Source organism: Ambystoma mexicanum, chromosome 11 (genome assembly GCF_040938575.1).
Source record: "Ambystoma mexicanum isolate Mex_15411 chromosome 11, UKY_AmexF1_1, whole genome shotgun sequence".
NCBI lineage: Eukaryota > Metazoa > Chordata > Amphibia > Caudata > Ambystomatidae > Ambystoma > Ambystoma mexicanum.
The window spans coordinates 1,352,983,545-1,353,011,055 of NC_090934.1; the positions used below are offsets into that span (position 1 = coordinate 1,352,983,545).

Consider the following 27,511-nt stretch of genomic DNA (forward strand, 5'->3'; position numbering starts at 1 on the left):
GGAGTGCAGAGGCTCAAGAGGTATGCAAGTCAAACATTTTAGTACCAGATTTAAATCCCAAGTTGGGACATGAAAAGGTACTGGAGGGTATACGTTAGTAAGCCCTTTTAAGAATTGAATGATTAATCATATTTTGAAATATGAAACCTCTTCCGAGGTGCGGTAGAAAATGGACAGCGCAGCAAGGTATCCTTTTATTGTTCCCATCTGGAGCCCCATATTGGCTAGATGTAATAGAAAAGAGAGCACTACTGGAGTGCCACATTGAAAAGGGTCCACATCCTTATCTCTGCAGCAGTTACTAAACCTGTTCGTGACATTGGTACAAAGATTTTGTTGCTGGCCTTCTGGCCGAAAGCAAGACTTCCATTACGTCATCCAGAAGATCCCAATCCCTGTATCTCTCTCAGAAACCATGTGTGAAGGTTGAGTGTCTTGACCTCTGGATGGAGAACACGACCTAGCTCCTGCAAGAGAAGATCCTCTCTGTTGAAGACGTATTGAGGGCAGATGGACATGTCTAGAAGGTCCGATTACCATGTCCTCCTGGCCCAATCCGGGGCAATTAGAATCATAGTTTTCCTGAACTTTCTCAACCTCCTGATTACTTAAGGAATCACGGGGACTGGGGGAAACGCGTGCAGTAGTGGAAAATTCCGCTCTTCTGAGGAGATTCCCTTGAGCAGTACTGCTTGCACTTCCGATTGATTACGGTGGCAAACAGATCCACTTGAGGGGTTCCCCAAAGGGGGAAGATCTCTTGAAGGACTTCCTGAACTAGCTTCCACTCATGAGAGACTGTGGTCTGCCTGCTCAGAGCATCTGCCGCCGTGTTCTGCTCTCCGGCTAGGTGAACTGCCGATAGAGAGATTCCTTCTCGCATTGCCCAGAACCAGAGCTGCATTGCCTCTCTGCATAGTGGTAGTGACACTACACCTCCTCTCTTGTTGAGGTAGTACATGGCCACTGTGTTTTCCGTCATTATCAGGACATTCTTTCCCTGTACAGAGGGCAGAAAGGCCTTCAGCGCTAGTTTGATTGCTCTCAGCTCCAAAAGGTTGTTGTGTAGTTTGGACTCCGATTGAGACCAACGACCGCTGATTGTCAGATCGTTGGTGTGTGCTTCCCACCCCGCGAGTGAGGCGTCCGTCACTACTGTTATCTCCGGCCAAGGTTGCCAAAACTGCTCTCCTTTCAGAATGTTCTCCTGACAGTCCCACCACTGAAGGTCTCGAGCCACCCTGTCGGGAACCTGAAGAAGATCTGTCATTCTCCCTGAGAATTGTGACCACTGAGTTCAGTGGCCACTGGAGAGATCTCATTCTCAGGCGAGCCTCTGGCACTAGGAAAATGCAGGATGCCATGAGGCCTAGCAACCTCAAAAAGTCGAAGGCTGGGAGACGTTGGGCATTTTGAAACTTGGTGACCACCTGTAGAATATCTTGAGCCCTCACCTCTGGTGGCGAGGCTTTTCCCAGGCAAGTGTCCAGGATCGCTCCGATGAACTGGAGTCTCTGCGATGGTATAATTTGTGACTTCTTTAAATTGAGGGAGAAGCCCAGTCTGTGAAGGGAGTGGCAAACATGATCTAGCTCGATCTGAGCTTGTTCCGAAGATACACCTCTGATCAACCAATCGTCCAGGTAGGGGTAGACGTGAATCCCTTCCCTCCTTAGACTTGCAGCCACTACCGACATTAACTTGGTGAAGACCCTCGGGGCAGAGGTCAGCCCAAATGGCAGCACTCGAAATTGATAGTGAGAGTTGCCAATTGCGAACCTCAGGTATTTCCTGTGTTTGAGATGGATTGGCACATGGAAATAAGCGTCCTGAAGGTCCAGAGATACCAACCAGTCCTGGAACTGAAGAGCCTGAAGGATCTGACAGAGAGTTACCATCTTGAATGTGTCTTTCCTAAGGAATTTGTTAAATTCTCGCAAGTCCAAGATGGGTCTCAGTCCTCCATCTTTCTTTGGTATGAGAAAGTAAGGGGAGTACCAGCCCTTGTTCCTCTCCGCTACAGGTACCGGTTCTATGGCACCTTTCTCTAGCAGGTCTAAAATTTCCTGCAAGAGGAGCGGATCTGGAGCTTGAGAGCTGATCCCCGGTGGATGACTCTGAGGTATGCGTAGGAGAGGCAGGCAGTAACCTTGTTCAATTGTCTCCAATGCCCAAGCATCTGACGTGATAGCCTGCCATTCCGCCAGATGTTGAGTTAATCTGCCTCCTACAGGTGTCTTGTGAGGGAAGTCCTCAGAGTGGTTTTGGGGCGGCTGATGCAGATGCCGATGGTAAAGAGGCACCTGCTGTTGCTGCGGCTTTTGAATATCTACCCCGTCCACCTCGGGTAGTTCTTCTTTGTCCCCTTTGAACCGGTCGTCCTCTACCTCTTCCGAATGAGGAGTAGAAGCGAAAGGACTTGCCTCTCGCAGAGGTTCCTGTGGGACGAAAAGGTGTCTGACGGATTGCAGCGCCTAGGGATTTTGCTGCTGCCTTTGATGTTTGCAGTTTTTCTAAACTGTCATCCGCCTTTTTTCCAAACAAAGAAGAGCCATCAAATGGCATGTTCAAGAGCCTGGCTTGCACATCTGGGGCAAAACCAGACTTTCTCAACCAAGCAAATCTCCTGGTGGTTGTACTTGCCGCCATTGCTCTGCTGATACCGTCAGCCGAATCAATGCCCGTCTGGAGGGATTCGTACATAGCGTCTTTACCGTCCTTTATGATATTTAGGAACGCCTCCCTTTCTTCTCCCTCCGGGATGCAGTCAGCCGCTGTAGAAGCACACTCCCAAAGTGTATGGCTAAATCTAGCAAGGGTGCAAGTAGCATTAATAGATTTTAACGCCATATTACATGCCGAAAAGACTTTCTTAGCCATGGCATTGCATTTTTTATCGTCCCTGTCCTGTGGGACTGTAGGGTAAGCAGTCTTGATGTCAGTAGAAGATGCTGCCTGTACCACCAGACTTTCTGGGGATGGGTGTTTGGACAAAAACTCAGGGTCTGCAGAAGATACACTGTATTTAGTAGACAGTTTTATTTACTGCCGGGACGACATCTGGGTTTTCCCAGTTGGTCATTATTTTTCTTTGAAGAGCTTTATGAAAAGGTACTACAGGATCCTCCTGTGGACCTTTATCAAGAATATCCATGAGGTCATCCTGTTGGAAAGCCTGTGAAGGTGTTGACCACCCCATAAATTCTGTAATCCTGCCATTAAGGCTCTATAAGTGGTTTCAGCATGCTCCCCCGGGTCTGGCCTAGCGAACTCCACCTCTGGGGAAGTGTCTAAACCACTTGCCTCATGTAAGGAATGGAACAAGTTACTTACCTGTAACTGTTGTTCTCCAGCATGGGTCTGGCATGGATTCACATGCTCATGAATATTCCCCGTCGTCAGGCTGGGAATCCTCGGTAAAGAAAAATCAGTATCAGTTTCGTTTCTGATCTGTCTTTCGTAGTAGTAACCAATCACTGATCTCTGCGTCATACTGACCACAGCCAATGACTGCCCTCTCCCTAAGCCCCGCCTCTGGCAGCCATCTTCAAATTTGGTAGCACGTGAAGTGGCAGTATGACGAAGTGAAGATCCGCAGAGGGGTAGGCGGGAGGGTTCGCATGTGAATCCATGCCACACCCATGCTGGAGAACAACAGTTACAGGTAAGTAACTTGTTCCTTCTCCAGCATGGGGTCTGGCATGGATTCACATGCTCATGAATATAAGAATACATAGCAGTACACACATGCACAACCACGGGAGGTGGCAAAAGGCTCAACATTAAGCATCTCTTACCTCCTCACCAGGCTCACCTTAAGCGAGCAGGTTGCGCAGCACTGCTTGGCCGACCCTGGACTCCTCCCTGGAATCCCTATCGACGCAGTAGAATCTCGTGAAGGTGTGCGTCGATCTCCACGTAGCAGCCCTGCAGATGTCCAGCAGCCGTAGTAGCAGCGATCGCTCTGGTCGAATGGGCTCTCGGACGGCCTGGCAGCGGTCGGTTAGCCAACTGGTGGCAGTGCATGATGCAGCCGGAGAGACACCTGGAAGTAGAAGACTTCGAGAGAGCATTCCTGTCACGCTCACCTGATTCCCACGGAGGCGCAGGTCTGGCTTCGAGTGCTGATGCTTCTTCAATGGTGAAGCGCGGGACTCTGAAGATGGACAGGAAGGGCCCCTCTACTCTGGCTTTCCTGGCTTGCAGGAATATTCCCCCGTGCGTGAAAAGGGAGTATTACCTACTGACGGAATAATGCTCAAGCCTCCCACTCCCTTCCAACCCTCCACGATACCCTTCCACGATTCCCTGTGAAGTCTCACCTTAGGGTCTGGAAGGATGAGTTCTCCATCCTGCTTCTGATGCAGGGGCGCGTTGAAACCCAGTTACTTCACTGGATTGAGGTTTGATGGGATTTCAAAATAAGCTTGACTATTCAGGTGAGGCATTGTAAGAGTTCTGTTGCAAGTTCAAAAGTTCAAGCTTAATAATAATGTTCATTGTCTTATTGCAGCAAGCACTAATGCTTATGTCTTTTTCCCCTTAGGGGCCGGGGTTCGGAATACCGGAGATATGGCGCCGACCCGAAGTGAAACGTGCAGTTCCAGTAAATGACAGGTAAGTTATGGATGAGCGTTCAGGTAATGTCTTTGCATTCGCTCATTCAATGTCTGTCTTTTTTCCCCATAGGGGCCGGGGTCCGGAATGCCAGGAAGCGGCAGGACCCGAAATGAAATGGTAATGACCCAACAGGTAAGTCTTAGAAGGAAGCTGAGCCTTTCCTTTTCCCTTCCTTCTCTCACCTTGTTTTCTTGTCTTTTTCTCTCTAGGCTCAGGGGAGCGGGTGCGGATCCGGATGATCACTGCTGAAGATGGAGGGGTCCAGGAAAGTTGAGTGAAATGCAGCGCTGCAGCGATCGAAGCGAAATGCTTTTAAAATGATGTCTTCCCTTTCAGGATCGTCGGTGTGATGTCTCCGTGATGCAGCTTTAGCAGGTAAGGTCTTCTTTCTCTCCAATTCTCTCTTATCTCCCCCTGCAGGCGACCCAGGATGCTGACAGGCGTGGCTGAAGTCCAGATGCAGGAGCTGACACAGTGAGCATCCAGCTGCGAGGAGCAGAACAACGCGAAGCGTGAGTTGCTGATCGGGTGTGGTTTAACTGGCTTTGGAAGAAGTTCCAGATATGTATCCTTCCACCGATCAGGTATGTATCCTTCCCTGACCACACCCAGGAGGAAAGTAGTCCCACAGGTAAAGTAGTTCCATTCAGGCCTCAAGAGGGCCTGGATGTAGCAGCATGGTCTGCATCAGGTAAGTGCACATTAAAACACTTGCACATGTCTAGCTTTACGAGCCTGGCGCCTAAGGCGCCAGGACTGTGTCCAAAGGGCCCCAGCTTGGGCCCGCTGGCACTTCCCTGGGGAGAATGATGCCTGCCTCTGGGGTTGCTGGGTCGGACTTGGCTCCTTGGAGGTAGGCATCATGACACTTCCCTTGATTCACAGGTCCAAAGTTCACGAATAGCTGCGATGTCCTCCGAAAACTCTTCGTGCGGTCCACGTAGAACTTCAGAGCTCCAGCCACATCCAGCGAGTGCAAAGTCCTCTCGGCCTGCGACGAAGGAGATGGGAAGAAAACAGGTAACACCAGGGGCTCGTTAAGATGGAAGTCCGACGGCACCTTGGGCATAAAGGAGGGGTGCGTCCTAAGCACCACCCTCGAGGCATGGAAAGTCAAGTACGGTGCTTTGCAGGATAGGGCCTGGATCTCTCCCACTCGTCCTGCGGAGGTAATGGCCACCAGGAATGCAGTCTTCCTCAACACAAACTTCATCTGTGCGGAGTGCATCGGCTCGAATGGGGGCCCTATGAGCCTGGTCAGCACCACGTTAAGTTCCCACGCCGGGGCCGGGGCCTTCACCGGCGGGAATGACCGGAACAGTCCTTTCATAAACTCTTACCAGTCGATGGGACCACAGGAACGTCCGTCCTGTGGTTCTGGTATATCTGGAGATCGCTGCCAGATGAATCCTAATGGAGGCATGGGCTAGCCCAGCCTTTGCCAGCGATAGCAGGTACGACAGCACTTGAGGGGCCGTAATCCGTAGGGGGTTGATCTTCTGTGCTCGGCACCAGATAGAGAACCTCTTCCACTTATGACCGTAGCATTTGAGAGTCGAGGACGCCCTGGCCTTTGCAAGAACCTCTCTGCAATCGGCCGGTATATCGTAGCCTCCAAACTCTAGTGCTGCAGGAGCCAAGCCTGCAGGTTCAGCGACGCCGGGTCGTGGTGCAAGATGGCGCCGCCTCCTCTGGAGAGGAGGTCCACGTCTGCCGACAGCTTGATGGATGGGGACGTTGACAAGTCCAGAAGGTCCGGGAACCAGATCTGCCTCGGCCACGCCGGTGCGTCGAGGATCATCCTGCACCGGGACCTCTTGAGCTGGTTGATGAGTCGAAGCAGCAACGGCAACGGAGGGAACGCATAGAGGTATAGGCCATCCCAGGGGAACAAGAACGCATCGCCCATGCTTCTCGGCTGGGGAAACCTGCTGGCGAACCTCTTGCACTTCGAGTTCGTCGCTGTTGCGAACAGGTCGATTTGAGGTTTGCCCCATCGTCGGAAGAGTTGATCCACCTGATCCTGGCGCAGTTCACACTCGTGACACGCGCGCAGCTCCCTGCTGAGCGAGTCGGCAATGGTGTTTCCTTCTCCTGCCAGGTGGAAGGGAACCAGGAACATCCCCTGGGCGACCGCCCAGTGCCACAGATCCTGTGCCTCCTTGGCTAGGGCTGGGGATCTGGTGCTTCCCTGCTTCCGTATGTAAAACCTTGTCGTGGTGTTGTCCGTGAAGATCTGCACCACCTTGCCCTTGAGCGACGGGAGGAACGATTTGAGGTCCCAGAACACGGCTCGGAGTTCCAGGACGTTGATGTGCAGGAGCTTCTCCTCCGGGAGCCAGAGGCCTCTTGCGTGTAGATCTCCGGTGTGGGCGCCCCAGCCTTCCAGGGAGGCGTCCGTCGTCACCGTCTCCTGGTACGCCGGCGTCTGAAAGTCCTTGCCCGCCGTGAGGTGCGCTTGAACGCCCCACCAAAGAATCGCCCGCCGGAACACCTCCGTGGCTAGCAGACGCTGCACTTTGCCTAGAATGTTCTTCGTCCGTTCTTCCGACAGTGCCGCCAGGCGCCTCACTGTATCGAGCTTCGCTCCCAGAAACAGGGCCACCTGCGACGGCACCAGGTGGGACTTTGGGTAATTTATGGCGAATCCCAGGTCTGTGAGTAGCTGGACGGTCCTCGCAGTGTGTTCGACGGCGAGTTCCCTCGTCCTTGAGCGGATGAGCCAGTCGTCCAGGTAGGGTAGACGTGAATCCCCTGCAGGCGCAGCCGCTCCGCCACAGGTGCTAGGCACTTGGTAAAGACCATGGGGGCCGTCTTCAATCCGAACGGCAGTGCTCTGAATTGGTAGTGGCGTCCCTGGACGACGAACCTGAGGAACTTTCGATGACTTTTGAGGATGGGAACGTGGAAGTATGCATCCTCCAGGTCCAACGACGATAGAAAGTCGCCTTCCCCCAGCTGTCCCAGCATGTGCTGGAGGGTGACCATCCTGAACTTTTGTGACCTGATTTATTTGTTCAAACGACAAAGGTCCAGGATGGGGCGCCAGCCGTCCGTCTTCTTCATTCTGATGAGGAAGTACCTTGAGTACACCCCGGAGCCTCTTCGGGACAAGCTCGATGGCGCCTTTCCTGAGCATCGCCCGTACTTCCAACAGCAGTTGCGGGACGTGATTTTCCTTCCTGGCCACAGGTGGAACGTGAGTGCACTTCTTCAGGAATTCGATAGAGTGTCCTCTTGCCAGGGTATCCAGCACCCAACGGTCAGTGGAGATGGACTTCCACACGCCGACGAAATCCGTCAGCCGGCCTCCCACCGGGGTGCTTCAGTGGGGGCCCGAGGCCACGGCCGGTTCAGTCCTGCTTGGAGATGGTGGCCTTGCCGCCCTGGCCACCTTGCAGACGGCGGCGAGGCGCTCCCTGCTTGCCGCAACCCCTGTAGGCCTCCTGAGACGAGGAGTGTGCCGCCACGCGGTAGGACGACGAGCCACCGCTGGATCCCTTGGAGGCACCCTGTCTGCCTCCGGAGCTCCAAAAGGGCCGTCGTTGCTGAAGGGCCCCTAGGGCGCGGGCCGTCTCCGTGTCCGTCTTTATGGCTTGGAGGGATTCGTCCACAGCCTTACCGAACAAGTTGCTGCCGTCGAACGGCATGTCCAACACCCTGGTCTGGACGTCCTGACGGAAGTCGGTCACCCGGAGCCAACCCCGTCGTCGTAGGCAAACACTGTTGCCCAGCTGGCGGAACCCGGTATCGGCAATATCGGTTGCCACAGTTATGGCGTGGTCCGACGCCACCTCGCCTTCTTGAAGTATTTCCAGGGCCTCGGACCTCTTGTTGTCCGGTAGGAAGTCCAATATGGGGGCCAGTTTAAACCAGAGCTCTCTGTCGTAACGGGCCACGATCGCCAGGGCGTTGGCCGCTTTGATCGTCGTCGCCGCCGACGAAATGTCCCGCTGCCCCATGGCGTCCAACTTCTTTCCCTCGCCGTCCGGCGGGGAATTCGACATCGAGGCTCCTGACCCCGCCGCTTTCTACTTCGCCGCCGCCGAGACGACAGAGTCTGGCGTTGGCTGGGCCCTGAGGCACAGGGGAGCGGTTTCGGGGACCCGGAACTTCTTCTCGTACCGGTCCCGTTTGGCTGGTGCCGTGGAGGGGTTCTTGAGAACCGACAAGCCCTGCTCCCAGATGTCATCGATTAGAGGCACCGCGATGACAGTCTTCCTCTTGGCCTCCTGGCGCTGATAGAGGGAACCTTCCTTTTCCTGCTCCTCCGGGCAGAGCTGGAACAATTTGGACGCCCTGGCGATCATGGCATGGAATGAGCCAATCTCGTCGGGCCGCCCTCAGAACCCGTCGTCGAGCCTATCGCACCATCATCTCCCGACTCGTGGGAGGATGAGGAGGGAACTGTAGGCCTTACAGGGGCGAGTGGAGGAGAGGGTTGAGTCCTCCGTCGTTTGTTCTGAGGACTTCCCGACGGGCCAGGTTGCGGGTCCTCCGGCTTGGGCTGTGGTAATCTCGTCCTTATCTCAGAGCATAAGGACTGGATCGCAGTCAAAATGGCCGCCAAGCTATCTTGAGGCCTAGGTTCCGGCTGTGCCGGAAGGGAAGGCTGCTCTTCCTCGCCATCGTCGTTTTCCTCTGTTATCTCCCGAGGATCTTCCTTATGGGATCGAACCTTCTCGAATTGGACTTCGAGATTACTCACGGCCTCAGTCAGTTCCTCCTCCGAGGCGGACTCCGAGCTCGAGGAGCCTACCGTGCCCCCCCTCGCTTCTTCCATCATGGTGGCCATGACGATGGGCTGAAAAGAGGATTCCCTCCTTGGCGGCAGGGAAACTCTAGTCCCGGAGGCAGTCTCCTCTGGCGGGGTCTCTGCCGGCTTGGCCAGAGTCGCTGCGATCGCCTCGATAGAGGCCTTTGCCTGCTGGCTAGGGGCCTTCACCACCTTAGGTGCGTCCCGGGCCTTCTCCTTAGGGGGAGGGGCGACGCCTCGCTCCCCCTCTTCCGAAATCGGACGGGGCTTCTCCCGAAGCTTACCCGGGGTCTCGGACTTCCTCTTCCCCGAACCGGAGTGCTGGCTCGTGGTGGACGGTGCCGGGGAAGGCGTGCCCTGCCTGGCGACCGAAGAGCCTGACCTTTAAGCGCTCCCGGAGCCAGCGGACTCTCGGCGCCTGGCCTGGTGTTGGGCCCCCGTCGCCGGGGCGCCCGCACAGGACTTAGAAGCCCACTCGGACCCTTTCTTCTTCTTCTCACCCATTGAGCCCTTCTCCAACCAGCTGGCGAGACGGGATCGACGGTCCCTCATGGTCCGCTCCGACAAGTTCTTGCAGTGCTGGCAGTCCTTCTCTACATGTGTCTTGTTCCCATGAAGACAGTAGAGGCATCGCAAATGTTTGTCCTCCTTAAACACATTATGCAGCCCGCATCCAGGGCAGCTGCGAAACAGCTTAGGTCCGGGTGACGAACTCGCGTCCTGGGCCATCTCCAAGTAGGCCGCAAATCTTCTGGAATCCTCCAAGAAGTCAATTTGATGAAATCTTCACCCTTGAGGGGCGTAGGAAAATCCTGCAACGGGTAGCCGTTAACGGGAGTAGAAACGGTGGAGCTTGAGGCTCGATTAACCGAAAAAATGTGAAAATTCACCTGAAAAAGCACGAAACACGCAGTAAAAGCTCGAGTGCTAAGCACGAGGACTCCCAACACTTGAACGTGCAGTAAAAATCTGAAGATGGCTGCCAGAGGCGGGGCTTAGGGAGTGGGCAGTCATTGGCTGTGGTCAGTATGACGCAGAGATCAGCGATTGGTTACTACCACGAAAGACAGATCAGAAACGAAACTGATACTGATTTTTCTTTACCGAGGATTCCCAGCCTGACGACGGGGAATATTCATGAGCATGTGAATCCATACCAGACCCCATGCTGGAGAACATGGAGTTCCTTTAAACTGCGTTCCTCTGAGGATAACTCCTCTTGAACTGGGGTTGCAGATCCCTGCAACTCAAATGTCTCTTCTTGGTCAGACAGTTCTCCCTCTTCCATAATTGAGGACATTGTTCTCAATTGGTCTGAACTCACAAAGGGTGTGAAACCCATCTCCAAGGTAGAGGGTGCCAAACTTGTCGTAATCGGCCTTGAAAACGTCAATGTCGACGCCGAAGGCTTTGAACGTGGCGTTGAAAACAAAAGGTGGAGGCCTCGAGGTCCTTGATAGAATCGGAATTCTGCTTGAGGATATCGACAATCTCGACGACATCGTCATCGAAGACCTAGGAATAGCCACAGGGTGCGCCGCAACCGTGACTTTCCTTGGCGTCGACACCGGTGTTGAGGATGGCGTCGAGTCGACAGACCCGTGTGTCGAAGGTCCCTTCAACAACGGCATCGAAGACACCGACCTCGGCGTTGACGGAACCTTAGGCGACGGCGTCGACTGAACCTTCGATTCGAGGTCTTTGCTTTACTCGAGGGTTTGTGACGCGCTCGAGAAGCTTCCTTCGCCGGGTGCTGCGACTCGTGGCATTTTGGACCTTTGGGTCTTCGCTCTCGGCAGTCTTCGAGGGGGTCGAGGCCGCTTTCTCGAAGACGCTCATCATATTTTTTCGGAATTCCTCCCATTCAGCCCGGGAACTATGTTTCGTGGGGCAAGGGATTCTCTTAGGTGAAACAGAGGAAGAGGAGGACGAAGAAGGGGATCTTCGGCGTCTCCTATTCGAGTGCTTCGATCTCGAGGAGTGATGGGACCCGCTTCGAGACCTGGAGCGCGAATGGTGACGAGGAGACGAATGTCTCGACTTCGTCAAGGAAGAAGAAGCTTTAGAAGTCTTACCTTTTTCCAGCTTCCCCCTACGCTCCTTCAGGGCCTTAGCTGTCATGGACATACAGTCCTCGCACTCCAAACAATGGTGTTCAGCTCCCAAACACCACAGACAGACCCTGTGAGGGTCCATCAGCGACATCTTTTTTCCACAGTCTCAGCATTTTTTAAAGCCGGACCGAGGGGTCGTCGGTTCAGACGAGGAAGCCATCGAGTATGGATCGAATATCTCGAGGAAAATGGATAATATCACTACGAAACTGAGCAACGATATTCCGAGGCACTGAGTAAGCGCGGAAAAACGGAACTGAACAACGGACGCTGCGCGCGGCCTTTATAAGCAGGATGACATCGACGTCAATACGGCGGCTGTCGAGGGACATCGACTCGGCGGACGTAGACGCGCAACGCCCTCTAGAGAGAAAAAATTTCCAATGCCAGCAAAGCTGGAAAGAGATATCTAAGATAAGGAATACGTCGGAGGACACAATCCCTTCGAAAGGTAAGTTCTGCATGACAGAACGTAAACACCCGACTCTGCTAGGGAGGACACGAAGGACAAAACCGTGTCAATTGTAGCCACCCTTGGGTCCAACTGCTTTTCCAAACACCAATGACAGAACCTGAGCCATTTACTCCTGTATTGGGATCTGGTCGAGGGTTTCCTGGCTGCCTGGATATTCCACATGTTATCCGTAGACAGGTTAAGATGCTCTAAAGACCTGAACTCCGGCATCATGCCGCCAAGTTGACGATTGTGGGGAGGGGTGCCACATCTGCCGTTCCCCTTGATGAAGATCGGGGTCACTGGTAACCTGATCGGCGGATACACCAACAGGTGTTGAAGTTCTGAGTACCAAAACCTGTCTGGCCACCAGGGGGTAGAAGGGAGCAGTTTACCGAGTTCTTCAGCTTCCAAATTGCTCGATGGACTAGAGGCAGAGGCAGGAAGGCATAAGCTCTCATGTTGTGCCATGGAATCTCGAGAGCATCTCCCAGAGGGGAGGCTCCCAGCCCCCCTCTGGAGGCATAGCGAGAAAGCTTCTTGTTCACCGCCGTAGCGAAGAGGTGCACCTCCGGTGTGCCCCAACGCAAGATGATCCATGAGAGGACCTCCGCCTTCAACTTCCACTCGTAGCTGACCACTGTCCGCCGGCTGAGGGCATCTGCTGTGACATTCAGCTGGCCCGGGATGTGCACTGAAAGCTGCCAGACCCCATGAAGTACGGCTCACTCCCAAATCTGGAAGGACAGGTCCACGAGGGGGGAGAGACTTTGTTCCCCCTTGCTTGTTGATGTAAAACATCGACACCACATTGTCCATGCGTATGCGGACCACCTTGTTGGCAATGATCGGTCTGAATGCCCCGAGCGCTAGGAAGATCGCCAGAAGCTCCAGATGATATATGTGAAGGAGCTTGTCCTGAGGCTATCAGAGGTCTGAGACCTGTAGAAGATCTAACGTCGCACCCCACCCCAGGCGGGAGGAGTCCATCGTGATTGTCACCATCGGAGCTGGGTCCTGAAACCCCCGCACCCACCGACAGGTTGCTGAGAGATGACCACCATTCGAGGTCCACTCTCATGGAAGCCGGAATCATTATCAGCCTGGAATCCGGGTCCACAGCCTGACGCCAAGAACTCCAAAGAGCCATCTGGGTCTGTCTCATCTTGAGATGAGCAAGAGGAAGAGCCTGCACACAAAAGGCCATGAGGCCCAGAAGCCTCTGGAACCACCAGGCCGACATGCTCTCCGACTGCGCAAACATCTAACACGTGGCTAACAGATCTGCCATTCTGTCCCCGGTCAGGTACACTCTGCAGTCAATCGTGTTCCAGCGAAAACCCAGGAAAAGTCCTGCAAGACCATCATGGAAGATTTCCGCCAGTTTACCAACAGCCCAAGATGGAACAGGAGCTGAAGGAGAGACTGGAGAAAGCCCGCTGCTGCCAGCGGACAAGGGCTGCGTAAGAGCCAGTCGTTCAAATATGGATACCCTAGAGACGAATATAGGCCGCAATCCCCAACATCTTCGTGAAGACCCGCGGCGCCGAGCTGAGGCCAAAAGGAAGCACTCGAAACTGGAAGTGCTCCTCTCCCAAAGAGAAGTGGAGATATCTCCTGTGTGGGTTCCAAATCAGGATATTCATGTACTCATCCTGAAGATCCACGACGCTGAGCCAATCGCCCATCTGCAAGGAGGACAGTATCTGACTGGGCTTGATCATCTTGAATTTCTCTTGGGGTAGGAAAAGATTGAACTGGGAAAGGTCTAGGATGGTGCGCAGGCCAGCCTGGTTGGGTTTGGGCACCGTAAACAGCTGGGAGTAGAAGCCCTCCCCTCGCTCCCCAAGGGGAACGGGTTCCACAGCTCTGAGGTCCAAAAGTTTCTGAACTACAACTTTGAGGGAGGGCGAGCCCGACAGCTGAAAAGGAGGGTTGAGGGGTGAGGTAGGGGGAAGCGGAAGCCCGCTCGAGCGACTGACAAGACCCATCTGTGATGGTCTGCCACGCCTCCCAATGAGACGCAATGCGTCCTCCCACCGGGGTCTCGTGCGAGCGCGGGAAACTCATTTAGTAGGTTTATCGGTGGCGGTGCCACCTGAACCTGAGAAGGCGGCTGAGGAGCGGGAGAAAAACCATGTCCTTTGTTGCCTACAGCGGTTGTTCACCGCAGGGGTATCCACTCTGCGAGATTTCCGGTCGAGGAAGCCCCTAAAGTCAGAGGAAGGTCGACTTTGCGACAACAGTCTCTGGGTTTTGAAAGGAGCCTTAACCAGGACAGACAATGACTTTGCTGTCTGTGTGCTATCCTTCGTCTTGGTGAGCTCTACATCTGTTGTAGAATGAAAGAGCTCTTTCCCATCGAACGGAAGGTCCAACACCTTGTCCTGCACTTGTTTTGAGAATTTAGTTCCATGCAGCCACGCCTGCCATGAGGTATCAACCCCCAGCATAAGGCCCCAAGCCGAGGTGTCTACGTGATGAGCCGCAGCCTCCAGGAGATCCTGGGCCAAGACCCTGGCGTCGGATAGGCCTCCTTTAAAGTCTTCCAGCTTCTCGACTGGGATAAACTCCTCAAACTCCGACAGACCTTTCCACATCTGCATGTTAGCTCCCGCTAATATCAATTCAGCGTTGGCCTGCCTGAGCTGCAAGGCCGAGTTGGCGAATATTTTCCTCCCGAGGGAGTCGAGGAGCTTGTCCTCCTTTCCCAGAACCTGAGTAGCCGCCGTGGAAGAGTATGCTGCAGGCCTGGACCTGTGGAGTAGGGGGGCGGACAAGACGACAGGGCCACCTCTTCCGAAGAATGCAGCCTGTATCTCGCGTCAATTGTCTTATTGACAAAAAGTCCATAGTGTGGCTTTTCCCCGACTCTGCGGACCTCGGCCAGAACGTCCTTCTGCAAGAACAGGCCGGTACGCTCCAAGGGAGACAGGGTGAACGCCCCAGAAAGCACGCCCTCCTGCGGAGCAGGTGCCTCGGGCACTGGAACATCATCATGTCCAGTACCCGGTCATGAAAAGCTCTGATAGAGCAGGGAAGGCCCTCGCTGTCCTGATGGCCTTGCGCGTCATCCGACAGATCAGGATCCTGCTGAACCGTGTCAGGCGCTGCCTTGTCCACAGGGGGCAATGGGGGCAAAGGCAGAAGTCGGGGAAGGCACCTTAGGCAAGGGAGGCGCCGGCGGAACCACCAGAGGAACAGGTGCCGACCCTGCAGGCAACAAAACATTGTGCGGAAGAGGCATCCGAGCGTTCCAGTCATAAACTGGCCGATAAGGATGCGCACAAGGGACACTATGTTCACCCAAGGGACCAGGCCCTACACCGGAGGCCTATGGCATAGTTGTAGGGGGCGGACCCAAAACGGCCACTGCGGTCATGCGGGGAACTGGCGCCATTTTGTCCTCATCTCAGGGGAACTGCGGCACGTGAGGAAGTGAGGCAGGGGCCCACATCGATGGATCAGGGGTCTTAACTTTAGCCTTAACATAAGGGACCTCGGCAGAGCCGGTATTGTGAGGCCTGGAATGTTTTTGTGACATACCAACTGCCAAATTAGCCTTCGAAGGAAGGACCTCGGCACTGCCAGTAAAAGAAGAACTTTGCTTCTTTGCCCTCAACAGGTCTGGTGTGGCCGCAAGAGCGGGAACGGTGAGAAACAGCCTTCACCGACAAGGCCTTGTCAGGCCTCTCAGAACTGTCGGTAGCTTTAGCCTATGGATGAAGGATCTCAAACCCAGGCCCGGTAACAGCCTTATCTGCGCGGGCCTCGAACATCCGTTCCGTAACAGCAAGCCCACCCAAGGCCTCGGGGCGCACCCCGGTCTTATTTTTGAGGGAAGCTGTTACGCTCACCTGGCTCCCACAGGGGCGTCGATCTGAACTGGACAGCTGCGGCCTCCACCAATGTGACGCGTAGTGCCGAGATGACGGACTGGACTGGCCCACCTAGCTTCCTTTGCTTGGCCCGTAGGAATATTCTTCTGATGGTTTGGAAAGATGAGCTCTCCATCCTGCATTGAGCGCAGGGGCGCGTTGATAACCAGTTGCTTCACTGGCTCGAAGGAATTGTTGAGTTCCAGAACAATATTGACTCAGATTCCCAGCAAGACGCCGTAAGTATGTAGTTCGTAAGAGTTCAAATGTCTGACTTTCACTCTTGTCCGATTCCTTGCAGGTTGCAGCTTGACCCTAGCGAAGAGTTCCTCGTGGCAACCGGTAATATTCAGGTAAGGATTTGTATTATCCAACACAGTTCGATAACAATGTCAATATGTAACCTGTTGCTTTCTCCCTTATTGAGGTGCTGAGAGAAAATATGAAGTCTCGGGGAATAATGCCTCCGGCGGTAAAATCGGGTAAGTCTATTGTGGTGTGGAGGTTTCCCCTCGTTTGTCCCTTTGTTTCACCTTGCTGTCCTTTTGTTTCCCCATATGGGCCGGGGTTCGGCGAGGATGTAGTGGAAGCTGCGCCAACCCGTGAAGAGGAATAGTACCCCCGGTGGTAAATCAGGTAAGTCTATGGGGGGGTAACTAATATTGCCTCTGTGCATTCCCTTGGCTCACTTTGCTGTTCTGGTCTTCCCCTTAGGTGCCGGAGTGAGGCGGGAGCATGCAGAAGGATGCGCTGGAATGTGAAGATGGTGCGAAGGCCGGTGAGTTGAGCGCGGCGCTGCTGCAGGCGAGGCGACGCGCATAAAATAACTTCTTTTCTTCCAGCTCGAAGGCGCGATGGATCGGGAATTCAGGTAAGGATCAAAAAGGTATTGCTCTTGTTCTAACCTTTTCCCCATCTCTACACTTTTTCTAGGATCTCCGGTCTCGAGGCGGGCGTGGCAGAAGACTGGATGCAGACTTGCAGGCACGGTCAGCGTTACGCTGCTGGATGCAGAACACGAAGCATGTGCTGCTCTTCGGGCGTGGTTTAAATAGCCTCCAAAGTAGTCCCAGGTAAGTATTCCTCCCCAGTCCCACCCGAATAAAAAATAGTCCCTTAGGTAAAGTAGTCCCTTCCAAGCCTCCTTTGGCTTGGAGCCCTTGCAGCATGGTCTGCATCAGGTGCGTTTGCAGCATGGTCTGCATCAGGTAAGTTTTAATCTGAGCCTGGTGCCTGTGGCGCCAGGACTGACTCTCCATATGAGCCTGGCGCCATAGGTGCCAGGACTGCACCCAAATAGCCCCTTGCAGGGGTTGTTGGGTTTGCTTAGCATAACTTGATGCCTGCTTCCGGGGTTGCTGGACTTGGTCTGGGTCCCCGGGGGTAGGCATCATGACAGAAGCCGACAGAGGCCTCAGAGCGAGCTCTGATACCCCACGACTCACAAGAACTGGGTCCACAAATAGCCCCCACAGGAGGGGCCTCGGAGCGTGCTCCGGTATCCACAGGCCCCTTACAGAGACCCTCAGAGAAAACTCTGGTACAATGATTAGGCCCAACGGGCACCTCAGGGCGAGCCCCGGTGGCAGAGCCATCAACGCCTCTCCCGGCCCGAGAAGAACCCGAAAAGGTATCCCCCGGCTGGGGTAATCTGAAAAGTAAAAGAACTTACCGGGCGTTTTTTCTTCTCGTCGATAAATGCCTGAAAATGTGAAGGAGGAGTTCGTCGGAACACGTCCCACCACTCCAACCGACATTGAAGTGCCCGGACCGAAAGGGAGTCGCAGTAAAAACAGCAGTCCCAACGGTGATCCGGACCCAAGCACTCTAAACAAAGAGGATGGGGATCCGCCCTCGCGAAACAATGGTGACACGATGAACAATCTGGAAAGTCTAGTTTGAACGACAGACACACTAGTACATGATCGCTAGCAAGAGCCAAAGAGGAAAAAAGGGAAGAAAATCTTCCGAGGATGCAAGTGCGTCCAGTCCCGAACGAGCGGAGAAAAGGACTGATGGGCGATGCGTGGGGCGGAGCCAAGGTGGGCGGGGCTACGGCCGCGTGCCGGGCACCACGCAGAAAGACAGGAAGGACAAATTTTAGAAAACATGTTTTGGGATGCTTTTTACAAATTGCTCCAGTCCCGTCCCACAGGACGGAAACATGTCCCATAACTATGGAGGAAAGGGGACGGGACGTAGAAGTAAAACAAGTTACTTACCCCATGGTAATGTTCTTTCGACTGGATGTTCCTCCCACGTATTCCTCATCTTTCATATTTCCTAATATCGAGCTTGCTGCTTCGGAAAAAGAAATTTCCCAGAAGAGGAGGCTGTGCGTCGATGCCTGTCGAGTTGATGTCCCTCGGAGGCCTCCAAGTCGATGTCTACGTTATCACAGGTATAAGTAGCGCGTGCAGCATCCGTTGCTCAATTCAGTTTTGAAGTGAAGCAATGTCCTGAGTTAGACAGTTACTACCCTTGAGGAAGCACAGACTAACCACAAGGGAAGTTATACAACCGGTTAGGATGGGAGGGGTGATAAGGAATACATGGGAGGAACATCCAGTCAAAAGAACGTTACCATGGGTATGCAACTTGTTCTTCGAATGGATTGTGTCCCCCCAAGTATTCCTCATCTTTGATACTCTCGCAAAGTAGAAATATAATCAGGAGGTGGTAGTAAAATTAGAGTAATTAAGTATGCACAGAGAGCAGTACTGCCTTTCGAAATTTAGATTCTTGGCTAGTGGAGGAATTCGGACTATAGTATCTTGTAAAGGTGTGTGCAGACGAACATGTGGCAGCTGCAGAAACATCCTTTATTGGAACTCCTCTTTGAAAAGCTAACAAAGCTGCGATACCCCTTGTTGAATGAGCCCTTATGTGTTCTGAAGGGTCTTTACCAGGCAATTTTTAACATTCTGCAATTGTTAAAATAATCCACCTAGAGATGGTTTGTTTGGTGATGGCTTGGCTCGACTTAACTTATGACCTGTGTAACCCACAATTGGTCAGTTTGTCTCAGTTTAGCAAGTCTGCTAATGTAAACCCAAGGCATGCTTTGGCTCGAGTCTGTGCAGCCTTTCTTCCTCTTTCCCTGGATGTGGAGGAGGGTAAAAAGAAGACAAGGTTATTTTCTGAGTGATGTGGAATTCAGATACCACCTTGGGAAGGAACTTAGGCTTCACCCTTAATACTACTCTGTCCTTGTGAAAGACAGTGTGAGGTTTGCAAGAGAAGGCCTGTAGCTAACTCACCCTTCGGGCAGATGTTATTGCCACTAAAAAGACTGTTCTGAGAGTAAGAAGTCTTAATGGGCATGAATGAAGACATTCAAAGGGAGTACCCATTAAAAAGTTTAGGACTAAATTTAGATCCCACAGAGGGACTTGAAAAGGAGTCTGGGGATAAATATAAGTTAACCTCTTCAAGACCTCCTCAGCAGTGCACTTGAAAATGTAAAGCGCTGCTAGGTAACCTTTGATCGTACCAATCTGGAGTCCTAGATTTTCTAAGTGCAACAGAAAAGATAACACCATCGGTGTATTGCATGAAAAACGGTCAACATTCTCAACTCTATACCAGCTGCAGAATGTATTACAACGGCAGCGGTATAAAGATTTGGTTGCTGGCCTTCTGGCCCAAAGCAACAACTCCATTACGTCATCCAGGAGGTCCCAATCTTTGAATCTCAGCTTCTCAGAAACCATGCGTGATGGCTGAGAGTTCTGATATCCGGATGGAGAACCTGACCTTCCTCTTGTGAGAAAAGATACTCTTTGTGGAAGACGAATCACAGGACAGATGGACATGTCTACAAGGTCCGGTTACCACGTTCTCCATGCGCAATCCGGGGCAATTAGGATCATGGTTTTCCTAAACCTCCTAAGCCTCCTTACTACGTGAGGAATGACCGGGACTGGAGGAAACAGAGGAGTGTAAATTCCCAGTCCACCACATACGCGTCTCCTAGAGCTCCTCTCCGGGGAAATTCCCTGGAGCAGTACAGTTCGCACTTGTTGGAATTGGTCGCAAACAGATCCACTAGAGGGGTTCCCCAAAGGGTGAAGATCTCTTGAAGGACTTCCTGAGCTAGTTTCCACTCGTGGGAGACTGCACTCTGCCAACTCAGAGCGTCCGCCGTTGTGTTCTTCTCTCCAGCTAGATGCACTGCCGACAGATTCCTTATTGTATTGCCCAAAACCAGAGCTGGATTGCCTCTGCACAGTGGCAGTGACCCCTACACCTACTCTCTTGTTGAGGTAGTACATGGCCACAGTGTTGTCTGTCATTATCAGGCCATTCTTTCCCCGCAGGCCTTCAGCGCTAGTCTGATTGCCCTTATCGCTAAAAGGTTGATATGTAGTTTGGACTCCAACGACCGCTGATGGTCAAATGGTTGGTATGGGTTCCCCACCCAGTGAGTGAGGTGTCCGTCACTACTGTTATCTCTGGCCATGGTTGCCAAAAAGGTTCTCCTTTCATGTTTTCCCGATAGGCCCACCACTGAAGGTCCAGTGAGATTCTGTTTAAGGTTTGTACGAGATCTGAGATCTTTCTCGAGAACTGTGACCACAGGGTCCTTAGAGCCCATCAGAGAGATCTCATTCTCAGGCGGGCCTCTGGCACCAGGAAAATGCAGGATGCCATGAGGCTGAGCAACCTCAAATTCGAAGGCTAGGAGATGCTTGGAATTCTGGAATTTTGTCACCATCTGTAGAATGTCTTGAGCCCTCACCTCTGATGGCGAGGCTTTTCCCAGGGATGCATCCAGAATTGCTCCAATAAATTGGAGTCTTCGGAATGGTATCACGTGGGACTTCTTGAAGTTGAGGGAGAAGCTCTGTCTGTGGAGGGAGTGGCACGCATAACTTAGATTATCTAGGGCTTGTTCCGGGGAATTGGCCCTGATCAACCAATCGTCTAGGTAGGGGTAGACGTGAATCCCCACTCACCTGAAACTCGCTGCCACAACCACCATTAACTTGGTGAAAACCCTTAGGGCGGAAGTTAGCCCAAATGGCAGAACCCAAAACGGATAGTGCAAGTTGCCAATGGCGAACCTCGGGTACTTTCTGTGCTTGTGATTGAAAAGCACATCAAAAGTAAGCATCCTGAAAGTCCAATGATGCCAACCAATCCTGAAGCTGGAGGGCCTGAAGGATCTGTGAAAGTTACCATCTTCAACTTGTCCTTCCTGAGGAATTTGTTCAAGTCTCTAAAATCCAAGATGGGTCTCAATCCTCCATCCTTTTTCCGAATTAGAAAATACAGGGAATACCTACCCTTGTTCCTATCTGCTACAGGTACTGGTTCTATAGCACCTTTCTCTAGCAGGGTTAAAATCTCCTGCATAAGGAGGGGATCCGGAATCTTCAGAGAGTTGTCCCGCCGGTGGACGACTGAGGTGTTTGTAGGAAAGGCAGACAGTAACCATGGGAAATTGTCTCCAATACCCAAGCATCTGAAGTAATAGCCTGCCATTCTGTCAGATGTTCTTTTAATCTGCCTCCTACTGCTGTCTTGTGATTTAAGACCTCAGAGAGGTTTTTGGGCGGCTGACGCAGATGCTGAGGGTAAAGTAGCACCTGCTGTTGCAGTCTTAGTACCTCTACCCCATCCAAAACAGAAGAATCGTCTCCGACCTCTTTGAGCTGGCTTTCCTCTGCCTTTCTGAATGCGGAAAAATAGCGAAAAGGACCTAACCCTCCAGGGTGCACCTGTGGGGCTGGAGTTCGCCTTATCGCAGCTCCAAGGGATTTGACTGCCGCCTTGAAAGTTTGCAGCTTCTCCAAAGTCCTCAGCTTTAATCCCAAACAGATGTGTGCCGTCAAAGGGCATGTTGAGGAGTCTGGACTGTGCGTCTGGAGCAAATCCAGATTTCCGCAACCACGCAAATCTGCAGATTAATGTACTAGCCGCCATGGCTCTGCTGATGCGGTCAACAGAGTCGAGACCGGTCTGGAGGGATTCGCACATGGCGTCCTTTCCATCCTTTATAAGGTTCAAGAAACCGTCCCTTTCCTCCCCTTCGGGGATATGGTAAGCCTTCATCGAAATACAATCCCAAAGGGTGTGAGTAAATCTCGCCAGCGTGCATGTGGCATAATCAGACTAACACCATGCTGCTGGCCGAGAAAACTTTCTTGAGCATGGCCTCATTTCTGGTCATCACGATCTTGTGGGATATGCATTTTGCTTACCAGCTGTTTCAGCCTGTAGTACCAGGCTTTCTAGTGTGGGATGCTTTGAAAGATACAGGAACAAAAGCGGATGCTCTATATTTAGCTGTTAATCTTAATTGCAGGGATAACCTCAGGTGTTTCCCAGTTGGAAGATAGCCTTTTATGTAAAGCTTTGTGAAAAGAATAAGTTTCCTATTGCAGCATTTTTTTTAAACCGGACCGGGGCGTAGATGGAGCCGATAAGGCGACCATCTCGTCAAAGACTAGTAAAAATGTTCACAGGAAAATCGAAGAAAATCAATGAATACACAGAACCGAGCGTTGCGTTACCGAAGCTGTGAAGCGCAGAAAAACGGAACTGAGCAACAGACGCTGCGCGCGCTACTTATACCTGTGATGATGTCGACATTGGCAGAGAGGCCTCCGAGGGCCATCGACTCGACAGACATCAACGCAGAGCACCCTCTACTGGGAAAACATTTTTTCCTGAAACAGCAAGCTGGATATTAGAAAATATCAACGATAAGGACTATGTGGGAGGACACAATCCATTCGAATGGAGCAGTTAGAGGCGTTCATGTGCTCTCTCGAAGGGAACATGTCACAAGTGCCAGACGTCTCCATTGGCTACCAGTTAAACAACTTGTCATACAAAAGTTACTTTCTCCGACATATAAATGTGTTCACAATGAAGCTCCTCAATACTTAATGAATCGTCTTACTACTCTCCCATTATGTCATAATCTGCGGTTTTATGACCCTTTAAAACCCATCCAGCCTAGATATAATGTCAAACCCTTTGGAGGCTCTACTTTTGATGTCCAGGCTCCTTTATGTTGGAATAAACTCCTGTTCGAACTTAGGCATTCTAACTCTTGTGTTGAGTTCAAGAAAAGTCTTAAAACTCATCTATTCAAGCTCGATCCAGATTAGGTCCCTGGACAATTGACCACAATAGCTTAGACCAGGGTCTTCTGTACGCAGTCCCAGAATCTGTTTCGTATTTGTCCTGTTTTGTCTTTTGTGCGCTTTGAGGCCTATGGGCAAGTAGCGCTTCATAAACATTAAAAAATATTGAAAGCTGAGATGGGTTGCAAATTGACTTGATATTGGGGTAGAGAAGGCAATCCACAAACAAGTCATGTGCAGCTCAGTAAACACTGGTAGCTGGATGCATGATTTTGGCTGTTCTCGGACTGCATAATATTGGATTTAGGAAAACTGCTTGGAACCAAACATCCTTCTAGGCAACACTTGTCACAACAGGGTCGTGGATGTGACTGGTAGACTTTAGGGTAGTATGCATAGGTGACTTGGTAGATTTTCTACTCTACAAAAACAAATAGCAAGCCTTCAAGCAGGTGGAATGCAGTGGTGGGTTAAGAGGCTTCAACATCTGGATCATCCAAGTCACTGTTCCTTAGGTTCTCTATGGTATTAGAGGTAGGTATATTAAAAGCAGTCATTTCTGACAAGTATTCATTTCTTAAAGCACCACATGAATAAACAAGCCATTGATCTGGTGGCCTTGAGTCAAATTCTTCAGTCACAGCAAAGACAGTAACTATTAGCAGTGGTCGAAGTGTACGAAAAGAAGTAGTGGAGCCATGTTCCCTGCTGGTCTGCCCCACTCTCCACTAACCCCATCGCTGCGCCCCCTCCCACACAGTGTCCAAACCCCCAAACAAACACACCTATTATTTAAGGGACTGGTCAGTGCAGTGCACTGAGGTGCAGCCTTCAACTACTTCCTACACTTTTATTTTAAAACTTAACCGTTCCTGAACGGTTTCTTTTTAAAATACAAGTATAGGAACAGTGAAACTGAAAAATAAAAAGTATAGGAGCACCGCTCCCGCCCACTACGACCTCTGACTATTAGGAATATGGCACGGTCCAAGAGCTCTGCCCTTAGATATATATAGTACTGGTAAATTTAACACAATCAAATGTAGATACAATCAAAGTCAATTTTCACTGATTGTTTATTGCAGAAAGTGTCAGCCGACACGTGTTTCTACTTCTGTCGTTTTCAAGGCTATCTTAATTTTATTCTATGAACCATTGGAAATACAAGTGAATATTCAAGTGAATGGTATTACACAAAGTCCTTTTATCTTCGTGTCTTGCAATTCTCAGTCCAAGAGGTGTGTATTGACGCCAAAAGGATGGTCTCAGGAATGGCACGAACAAAGAATCAGGCGCATGCATTCACGTTGTGTCGGTGCACTGTTAAACGCGTTGTCAAGGTGATTGTCCTATTTACGAGGGTTTGATCCCTACATGATGCTTCCCAATGCAGTTTGTTTGGGAAGCATCATGTAGAGATCTATATCTAAGGGCAGAGCACTTGGAGTGTGACATATTCCTAATAGTTACTCTGTATGACTAGGCGTCAGTGGGTACGTCTTTCTTATGGTCTACGCCATGCAGCGCAACCCCGCAAACTCAAATTGAAGTGAGCATAGCGCACCAATACTGCCCTCTTATCCACAATTACCTTTTGTGCCGCACAGCAAAGACAGAACAGCAATAGACCAAGAGAATTGGAATATTTTTTTAGGTTTCAGTAACTCTGGTGTCTTCAAAACTAATAAAAGTTTGTCATTTAACAATAGCCATTCTCAATTTGTCTGTTACTTTTAACATCCATAAACGTGTTAAGCAAGATCATAATACACATTCACAAGTAGAGCCACCATTGGCAAAGAGATTAATTTCATTTATTAAAGTTTGCTTAATCCTTAACCAGCTACATAACCTATGTAGAAAGGTGTGGTTTACCTGATTTGCCATCACTGGTTGTGCAGTTACTGTTGCAACTGGTCTAGGTCCTGATGGAGGTACAGGAATGCTTGCGTTTCTGGACATTGGCTGAGATGTAACAGGAATGGTAACCGGTCTGGAAATCGGCTGCGACACAGAAATTGGTCTACATGTTTGTTGTGGTGATAAACCACCTTGAATAGGTCTTTGTATTGATTGGGTGGATCCAGAAACGCTTGACTGTCGGGCCACTGGCTGAACAGCCACAGAGCTTGTCGTTGGCCTTTCTGTGGCTTGATAAACAGGAGAAACTGCCATAGTGCCAGCATTTGTGTGCAGAGTCTTGTACTGTGGACTGGAAGACTTAAATGTGGGTATCGTACCTGTTAATGTTAAAGCACAGATTTAACATGGAAAGCTTAGAGCTCACGTAAATCAACCGTGTGCATTTCTAACTGTAACTTTCAACTTCTTTTAAAATTTACCTCTGCCCGGTGAGCCATTCTGCATGCCCCTCGGTGATGAGCCAGGATTAACTCGGTTTACATTATCTGAAAAATAAAGAGTAACAAACTAAATACAAGAAATAAATATAATCCCAACAATACATTAGAGGATGTTTCAGCACAGAAGGAAACAAACACCTTTTTATTTTTATTTTATATTTACATGTTTATTATATTTCACTTACCACAATCATCATCATAGAAATCAGACAAAAACATATTTACATAGCAAAGATCACCACATTGAGGGACACACCATATTAAACTGAATACACAGAGGAATGAAATGAAACTTAATTACAGGTTCAGGAATCCCCCCCATATCTGTTCAAAAAAATTCATTTTTTGTCTCTAATAACTCTCCATTTTAGCCACTTGTGTTAGATCTGACAACCATTCTGAAAAGCATTGTCTTTCCACATCATTTCATCTCCTTAGAACTGTTTTTTCGGCTGGGTTAAAAGCTCTTAAGAACCAACATCTTTGGGGGAAAGCAAGATCTGCCACTAAATCATCATCTCCCAGAATTATACTCTAGTAGTCAAAGTCCACATCAAGCATTAGAACTGTATTCATTTTCTGCGTGACCTTTCTCCAGAAGCACCTTAGTTCATAACAATCCCAGATCATATGTTCAAACGTCCCTCTGGCATGACTGCATCTCCAACATGCATCTGAATCAAGTAAACTCCTTGGATGTAACCTTTTCCAGAGTCCAAAATACCCCGTTGAAGATCTTGATCTGGCTTCTTTCACCAAGATTCAAAGAGGTAAGAGCCACATTTTTGGAAATGTTCGACGATCTATTCTCAGACATCTCTGTGCCCAATGTCACCGACCATTTCCCCAAAATTCTGTATTTGGCTCCTTGTACTGGCTCACCTTCTTGTATACCCCAGAGGCAAGATGACCTTCCGATTTATATTTTCTACCAAATGTGCCACCCTTTGCCATCCTCCAAACTTTTGTTCATTATTTTCTTTAGCCTTCTATAGTCTCCCAAAGAACAATCCAAAACACCTTTCCCCGCAGCCAGTTGTTTAAAGTTTAGCCATTTTTTGCCCTCCACTAGATAATCAAGGTACTGAATGCCCCCCAATAGCCAATTAGCCAAAGTATCCTTTCCCATCCATCTTAATGTCAGGATTCAGCCAGATTGAAGTGATGCTATTGCCCAGAACGTCTTGCTTACTTTTCTTAAGACAATCTTTCCACCAAGCTCTTATAAACATTGTTGGATAAAGGGATTTGCAGCCAGCCCCATCCACTGATGCAAGAATAGCTCTTGGAGATAGAGGGGAAGATCTACTGGCCTCTTCCTGTGTTCAGATATTAGTTGAGGTTTCAAAGACTGAATGTCTTAGACCAAACGCCAAATGGTAGTTGCTAATGTCCGTAACACCTAGACCACCACTTTAATGAGACAATTGCAGTTTTCATAATTTCAGACGAGGCTGCAGTTCTCAATTTTCTTTACGACAATGGGATCATACTAAGCACCTAATTAGTTCTTGGCATCAACGTCATTTTAATAGCATGCACCCTTCCCCAAAGCCTCAATTTCAGTTCATTCCATCTTTTCAAATCAGATTTCAAGTTTTGAGTAACATATGCAAGATTGACCGCCATCATTTTTTGCCACATCTTTCGTTAACCAGATCCCTAAATAGCACATATCATATCTGGATACCAATTGAACCCATGCATACTCAAACTTAAGATCGAACAGGAACTTGATGCTGGCAGAGCTTTGGACTTCGCCAAGTTAATCTTCTATCTTGAAATTCTGTGAAAGGCTTCAATTTGATCCATCAACACCGGGACGGAAGAATCAATGTTTTGCAAGATCAACAGCATGTCATCAGCGTAGAGCCAAACCTTTTGGCAGGCATCTCCATGCTGTACTCCTTCAATGTTAACATATTCCCTAATCCCGACAGCTAGGAGCTCCATTGCAATAACAATTAAGATGGGCGAAAGCGGACTGCCATGTCTTGTCCCCCTCTCCAGAGCAAATTTCTCTGAAACCAAGCCATTCGTTTGCACGCAGACTATTGGCCAGGAGTATAAAATCCTGATCCATTCTATCGAGTTTCTCCCAAATCCAAACCCATCCAATGCTGCCAAGAGGTACTCGCACTCAATCCGGACGAAGGCTTTTTCCGCATCCAACGACACCACCACCACCACCTTCTGATGATCTTTGCTCTCAAACCATGTTAGCAATAA

At 50.6% G+C, this 27,511-nt stretch overlaps 1 protein-coding gene across 5 annotated transcripts in view; it reads right to left on the minus strand.

The window, feature by feature from the left end:
* The window catches only part of ZNF280D (zinc finger protein 280D), a 1,333,168-nt gene that overhangs the window by 1,046,867 nt on the left and 258,790 nt on the right, over positions 1–27,511 (minus strand). For all 5 annotated transcript variants that reach the window (XM_069624893.1, XM_069624892.1, XM_069624896.1 and 2 more), the window contains exons 3-4: positions 25,262–25,327; positions 24,795–25,159 (exon numbers count right to left, since the gene is read on the minus strand). In XM_069624893.1, coding sequence (XP_069480994.1) covers positions 24,795–25,159; positions 25,262–25,327 — 431 coding nt within the window. The remainder of the gene's footprint in view (positions 1–24,794; positions 25,160–25,261; positions 25,328–27,511) is intronic.